Genomic DNA, 7363 nt, shown 5'->3' on the forward strand with positions numbered 1-7363 from the left:
TAGTTCCTTTCTCCCCCGAGCGCCCCTCTACACCCTCGCGACGCACATGGCCCCCGAGAAGAACACTTCTATTTCCAGTCTCTGCGGCTCTCCCCGCCACGGCGCCCTTTGTTGAGAGGTAGATTTTGATGAAACGGGGACGGGTTCCTGAAATCGGGAGCTGCTCGGGTCAAGTGGCTTCCCTCTTCTCCCGAAGAAAGGGCTTTTGAGGGGTTTAAACATCCAGAGAATGCCCTCATTTTATAGGGACGGGTTACGTGGGGGGCAGCGATCCCGCCAAGGTGGCTGTTAAACTGGAAAGAGCTCAAACAAAAATGTTATTAACTTAAGTTGGAGGGACACTTGTGTGAAATTGGATGGCTTGTAAGATGGCGGTTCCCAGTTGTTTCCAAGGTCTCCTGCATTTGTGTTTAAAATGGTAAAGTTTTCAAGGTGTTATTTGTTGGGAGTCTTAGATAAGTTCTCTAAACATTACTTGGGACGTGCGCACTGGGAAGTGGGCATTTCAAATTTGGAGCTTTTTTTGGAGTGATGATGGTGACTGGACGTTAGTCTTGCAAGAGGTTTCCATCCCCCCCCCTTCTTTTTCTCTTTTTCTGCTTTTTCTCCTCCGTGACTGCAATTTTTTTCTCATCCTCTATTATGGGATGCACTTAGAACCATGACTTGAGTCCACTACGTTTTATAGGTTTTGCTAAATGTCAGCATAGGTCATATGGTAAAGAGATGCTTTGGAAAAGGAGCACCAAAAAGTTGACTACGTATGTTTACATAGTCTTTTGGGTTTGACAGCGATATAGCATGATCTTTTTCCCAGAAATTTACAGTTAATGATTGGAAGTAAACAAGTAGAGAGACTTTGATCATTCCCAATTGCAATAAAAGGATTTAGTGGGCTTAGTGGTCACGGTCCAGTATTTGAAAGAGAAGTATGTATTTTAACCCCTTCTCTGAAAGTAGGCAAAATTCTGGGCATGTTTATCCAAATCTAAGGGTAGGTTGGTGGTACCTAGAATGTTACGAGTATTCAACATATATTTTAAAGGAATCTTAACCCTCAAGTTCTGAAAACACATTATAAGCTATAATAAAGACTTGAAAGTTAAGAATGCAAATTGTTGACATGTCGTATATACTAACTTATGTGACTATGTTAATATTTGAATTTTATTTTAAGTAGACCGATCAGAATCCCTTAGAGATTGATTTTATGAGCAAACTTAAAAACTTTTTAATATTTGAGTTCATTCCCATACATTTGCCCCAGAGTGCAAAGGTGTTTGAAATAACCTACCTGTGCAAATTATATGCCTAGTAACAGTATCTTTAAAGCCATATAAAAGTCACTATGTATGCATGTGGTGTACACACATATGCTTTTGTAAAAAAAAAAAAAAAAAAAACAACATTTAATTGTATTTGATAAACTCATTAATACTATACCACCAAGTTCTGGGATGTGCATTAAGTACCCAACTAGGCAAAATTCTCCCTAGGAGTCAAGTTAACCCAAACTTTACCCATACTTCTACTGGGCTGTGAACCCCAACTGGGGTTATGGAGTTCATTTGCATTTCTTAGATTGCTGTAGTCAAGCTGATTGTTAACATGAGAACTTGCTTCTGTTTTGCTTCATTTTGACATTACTGGTGTTAGGCCTCCCAACTAAACTGACAGCCCTTACTGAGTATGTTATAATGGCAAGTTGAGTATTTTTACTGTGATACGTTTGGTGCATTTTTACTTGCCTGCCTGGCAGTTTTCTGTGTTAGAACCTGGAAGGCTTTCATTTCTAAGGTGCAAGAGATGGTTTCTTAAATCTATCAAGCATGTCAAATGTTTTGGAAGTCATCCTTAGGTTGCCAGGACTTTCAAGTGGTATAAAAAGATAAAGAACTGATTTTTATGTAAGTAACAAAGTGATATTTACTAGCATTATAGATGGTAATAGGACTGTGGCCAAATTCTTCAGAACTGACTTAGAAGAGTTGTGTGAATTAAGACATAAAATGAATTTGGAAAGGTTTTAGTCAAGTACCTGTGACTTAAAATTAAGAGCTAACCAGTAGATTATCCTCCACTGAGGTTTGACTGTCTTGTGTATTAGTATTTGTGTTTGGTGTTTTCTGTACAGTGGAGAAATAAAGACAACTATTTTTACTGATGTCCCTTCCTAACTTGATGTTCGGTGGCATTAGTGTGATATGCTTTCACAAGGAGACCTAAGTATCACCTTGCCACCTTTCTAGGAAAGGTCCTGTGGTTTCTACAAGGAGAGTTTTCTTTAAGAATTAAAGTTTGTCTTTAGTCAACCACAATGGATTTAAATATTGCTACTCTTTAGGGACAGTGCTCCACCCACAACTCCTCTGCAACTCCACTTAGATTTATTTTAACAGTATGTTGACAATAGTCTTGTAAACAAGTAATCCAAAGATAACTGAGGAATCACACATGAAGGTTTCTGGTTGAAGTTGCCAGTTGCCACTATGATCACTTTCATAGAAGAAACTTTGTTTTGTTTTTACCGTTTTTTAGTACTGTAAAGCTGTTAGTTTCAGCCATTGAGGTATGTTGATTGGTATTTCCTTCTTCATTAAAATTCCCTAAGAATTAAAACCTCAGTTGCATCTTCCAAGTTTCACAGATTCCTAGATTTCTATTGAAAGCGGTTTTGAGAATGTACTTCAGACAGGTCTGGAATCTTGGTCCTATTTTAGGTTCTTGAAATGAATGAAGTGGGGGTAAGAAATATATTTTTCAAGAGTACTACACGAAATAATTGACTTCCCTGATTGTCCGCTGGTGTATTGTTGCTGACAGTTCCCCACCGTGACTTTTCTATAATATATGGTATCTACTGGGAATATTATTTCATCGTGTGGGGATTTGTATGGAGGTTAGGTTGAGAAAATGACATTTGTTTTTCTCTCCTATGTTGCTCTGGGTTGACAAGGTGTTGATTTAGCGTTGGGAATGGACTGGTCACATGGTTCTTTACATATTGTCACTACCGTACCGATTAAAGTAGTTTGTCTTGCCTCCAGCATAGTTGAAATAAAACACAAGGCTTTGCCCCCTCCTTGTCTTCTTGTAAAACAGATTTCACTTTTTAGCCTTAGCAAAACTTTGTGTCGTTCATCTAATCTGCAAGAGAACTTCATACTAGAGAAGAAAGCTTTAAAGAGGTTCAGTTCAATAAACATCTCTGCAGTCTGAGCCCTGACGGTTTCGGGCTAAGTGCACAGTTGGCAATTCTCAAAAGGTCCCTTCGTGAAATTTTTGACCTAGTGATTGCTAACAGGAGAGACCAAGTCAAGATCTGAAAGAAGCTCTTCGCACCGAGTCGACTTGGAAAGAGGCCCCCAAGAGTGTCCGAAATGGCCGAGAGTGCGGTTTGCATTTTCCTTTACCACTCGCACGCTCCGGGCCCCCCAGGCTGCCCGCCCGGTTGCCGCGGGCCGGGATCCTGCTCCCCAGTGCCGCGGGCCTCGTGGGGCTGCCCCACCCCCGAGCTGCGCCGCGCCGCCCGCACCCCACCCCGCCCCCGCGCCAGCCCCGCCCCCGCGCCGCGCCGGCCCCTCCCCCGCGCCCGCTGCCGCCTCCGCCCCGCCGCCCCGCACGCCCGCCGGAGCTCCGGGCTCGGCCCGGCTTCGCGCGGAGTTGCAGCGGTGGCCGGATGCCAAGTGTAAGTGTAAGTTGCTATGGAAACCCCGACAGAGGCGAGTTCCGAATCCGGAGCGAGACGGAGCCCCGGGCGCCGCCGGATCCGCCCCTCGCATCCCGGCCCCCGGGCGTCCGCGCGCTCAGGCCCCAGCTCGAGGCCGACTGGAGGTGCTCCTGCGGCCCCAGCACCCAGCTCCGGAAATGCCAGGGATGCAGATAGGGCAGAATTTGTTTTCCCTTTGTATCGCGTGAAAACGTGCCAGGTTCTGGTTGCTGGAACCGCCTAAAACAACAAGAACCCCTGGGAAGCCAGGGCATGCTCCCGGATTTTCAATTGAAGATCCATAAGGAAGTTTTACAATAAATTTGGAGACCTGGAACAAGCCCTGGCGGTTGGTAAATATCTGTTGGGACTGCGTGGCGTGTGCAGCAGCCGGGGGGCTGCTAGGCTAGAGGAGGAATGGAAGAAAGAGACCCGAATATTCTCAGCTCCCAGCCCCCACCCCAGACCTTTTCTTCTCCCTCCTGGAATGACCTGAGGGACCAGAAGTTACTTTAGCTGAATCCTTTTTCATCATTTCACTATAATTGATTCAGGTCTGATTAGTAAATTCCTTCTGTAGAAAACGTTGGGACAGTCCAGCTGTACAGTGTTAAAATGAGTTTTATGAACTCAGCATTTCAGAGCGTTCGGTTACGAGAAGTTGGGAGATAATCTCGTTTCTGTTTCTGTGGATTATGGCCAATATTTCTGTGTCTTGCAGGATATTTTATCAAGCAGAAATGCATCGAACAACTAGAATCAAGATCACTGAGCTAAATCCCCACCTAATGTGTGTGCTTTGTGGAGGGTACTTCATTGATGCCACAACCATAATAGAATGTCTACATTCCTGTAAGTACAAAGTTTTAGACCTTTTTTTGTGTGTCATGTATATTTCACATTTCTTTCTGACGTTTGAAAACTGTTTAACAATTCCAGCAGTCCTTGAGAATGTTGGTACAAAGTGATGGAATCATTTTCTACTCTTGCATTTGGTTAATTTTTGTTAATGCATAGTTTAAAGGTGTAACTATGGGATGTATAAGTGTTCTAAGAATGTTAATTGAGTTCATTGGAAGTATCTTTTGACATTTAGCATTTTACTAGTTCTCTATTTTTGACACTAATTTCACTGCTTAGCATTTAATTTCTAAACTTAAAAACTTTGTTTTTCTACTTCCAGTCTGTAAAACATGTATTGTGCGTTACTTGGAGACCAGCAAATATTGTCCTATCTGTGATGTCCAAGTTCACAAAACCAGACCACTACTGAATATAAGGTAAGAAAAGGTTTAAAATTATTGTCTCTAATTGTTATTGGAATTGCATAATTTAGTGAAGGTTACCCTGTTTTATTTCTTCACACAAAATTTACCGTTGAATCTCTACCTAATGTGTGTGTTTTGTGAAGGTTGCTCTTCATTTCTCGACATTTTAAGGATGGCTAACTTTAAGCAAAGTTTGGTATTATTGAAGTGGATTTTAAGGTTTTTTAAAAACCTGAATTAGTTCTCTATTTCTGCATTGCTTTATTGAGTTTATGACAGGCAGGAATGAGTGTGTTTAAAGTGCTTCCATTTTCTTCTATTCTCTTTCATATTAGCTAATTTAGTAACTTGAAAGGCATACTTCTCTTGATTCAGTGAAATGTGAAGAATTTCTTAATGAATGTAAAAGTATTTTTCCATTGATTTAAAAGATAACTGCTAAAGAATTTTTATTCTCATAATTGTTATCTTACTGATGTAGACTCTCACAATCAAGTAAAACACTACAAAAAAAGAATCTATAATAATTTATGAGCATTTAAAATTTTGCCATTATAATTAATGATTTACTTTTCTAATTCTTTTTCAGGTCAGATAAAACTCTCCAAGATATTGTATACAAATTAGTTCCAGGGCTTTTCAAAAGTGAGTAACTTGCTGACAAATGAATTTTTACAAAGTATTTCATCAGTTTTACCTGCTATAACAAATGTTTAAGTCTTTTTTTTTCCCCCCCCTTTAGATGAAATGAAGAGAAGAAGGGATTTTTATGCAGCTCATCCTTCAGCTGATGGTAAACTCTTTAGAGAGGGAAAAGACATTTTATTTGGAGGGAGAATTTATTATTCAATAATTTATTAAAATTGAATTTAACTTAAAGTACCATTTCCATTTTCCTACATCTGTAATATTTTAATTAAATATTAATTTTAAAATTGCATTTCAAAATGTCTTTATAGCTGCCAATGGCTCTAATGAAGATCGAGGAGAAGTTGCAGATGAAGATAAGAGAATTATAACTGATGATGAGATAATAAGCTTATCCATTGAATTCTTTGACCAGAACAGGTAAATTCTGTTGGAAATGTGTTTTATGCTAATCTGTTTGTAGATGCATTGTTCCACTAATAAAGTTATGTTTCTTAGATTGGATCGGAAAGTAAACAAAGACAAGGAGAAACCTAAGGAGGAGGTATGTTCCATGTCGCAAAAACATACAGAAGAAACATTGTTTGGATTCTAGATTTTATGAAGGTGTATTTTGCCCTTTAGAATATTCTAAGGCCAGATGATGCTGTCAAATGGGAGAAAATGATCATATTTGATGTTTAAGAGTGATTTATATGCGATAGTAAGATAGAATTTACTTTATATATGATTATTATTATTACAAAATGCTTTAAATAATTAATGTTTAATGCTTTGATGTATTTAAAGTTTCTTATATTAGCAATTGCAATCACCTTATTTCATATTTATAATAGTAAACTCAAAGTATAGTTGAGAATTTAGTCAATCTCAGTTTTGGTATTCATACTTTTTATCATATTGAGGCAATCTAATGGAAATTTTTTTCTTACCCAAAAGTTAGGAATTTTAAAAAATAACTTTTCTAAATGTATTTTTAGGTGAATGATAAAAGATATTTACGTTGCCCAGCAGCAATGACTGTGATGCACCTAAGAAAGTTTCTCAGAAGTAAAATGGACATACCTAATACTTTCCAGGTATCTACTTTATGGTTTTTGTGCATTTAATGTGTTTTTTTTTTTAATTCAATGACTTTTTTCTTTTTGGATTCTGAACCCCAAGAAAGCAACAGATTTTTTTAAATTTAGAACTTAGTTGGAACTCTCTCTTAAAATGTTTAGAATGAATTTTGTTGTATGCTGTGAAAACAAATTCCTTAGTAATTTCAGGAAATATTTGTCCTCATTTGAGGTGTCAAGAGGGAGTCTTTCCTTGTCCAGATGTTTGAAGAGAATGTTTGTTAAAGCTTTTTTGGATTGCATTTAGATGACAAAAAAAAAAAAATCTCAATTTATCTTTGTTCTGCATGGTACTTAGTTAAGTGAAATATTATTTTCCAATAGATTGATGTCATGTATGAAGAGGAACCTTTAAAGGATTACTACACACTAATGGATATTGCCTACATTTATACCTGGAGAAGGGTAAGTAGCCTAACTCACACTCCGAGAGTATTATGGTAAAACTGTATTTAAAGAGCACTGATTTTTTTTTCCTTTTCACTTTGTAGAATGGTCCACTTCCTTTGAAATACAGAGTTCGACCTACTTGTAAAAGAATGAAGATGAGTCACCAGAGAGATGGACTGACAAATGCTGGAGAACTGGAAAGTGACTCTGGGAGTGACAAGGCCAAC

The 7363-nt window shown here is 38.7% G+C and overlaps 1 protein-coding gene across 1 annotated transcript; it reads left to right on the plus strand.

Annotated features, from left to right (window-relative positions):
- Nucleotides 1-3603: 3603 nt before the first annotated feature.
- BMI1 (BMI1 proto-oncogene, polycomb ring finger) lies at nucleotides 3604-7357 on the plus strand (the record flags this gene model as incomplete). Its single annotated transcript, XM_073890713.1, has 10 exons — nucleotides 3604-3688; nucleotides 4431-4561; nucleotides 4893-4989; nucleotides 5567-5622; nucleotides 5720-5770; nucleotides 5937-6045; nucleotides 6124-6169; nucleotides 6606-6704; nucleotides 7071-7151; nucleotides 7238-7357. Coding segments are annotated over exons 2-10 (771 nt in total), but the record flags the coding sequence as incomplete, so codon positions are not given.
- Between the last annotated feature and the right edge of the window lie 6 nt (nucleotides 7358-7363).

This window comes from Callorhinus ursinus, unplaced genomic scaffold, assembly GCF_003265705.2.
Source record: "Callorhinus ursinus isolate GAN/ISIS: 27379988/994484 unplaced genomic scaffold, GSC_fseal_2.0 scaffold2569, whole genome shotgun sequence".
NCBI lineage: Eukaryota > Metazoa > Chordata > Mammalia > Carnivora > Otariidae > Callorhinus > Callorhinus ursinus.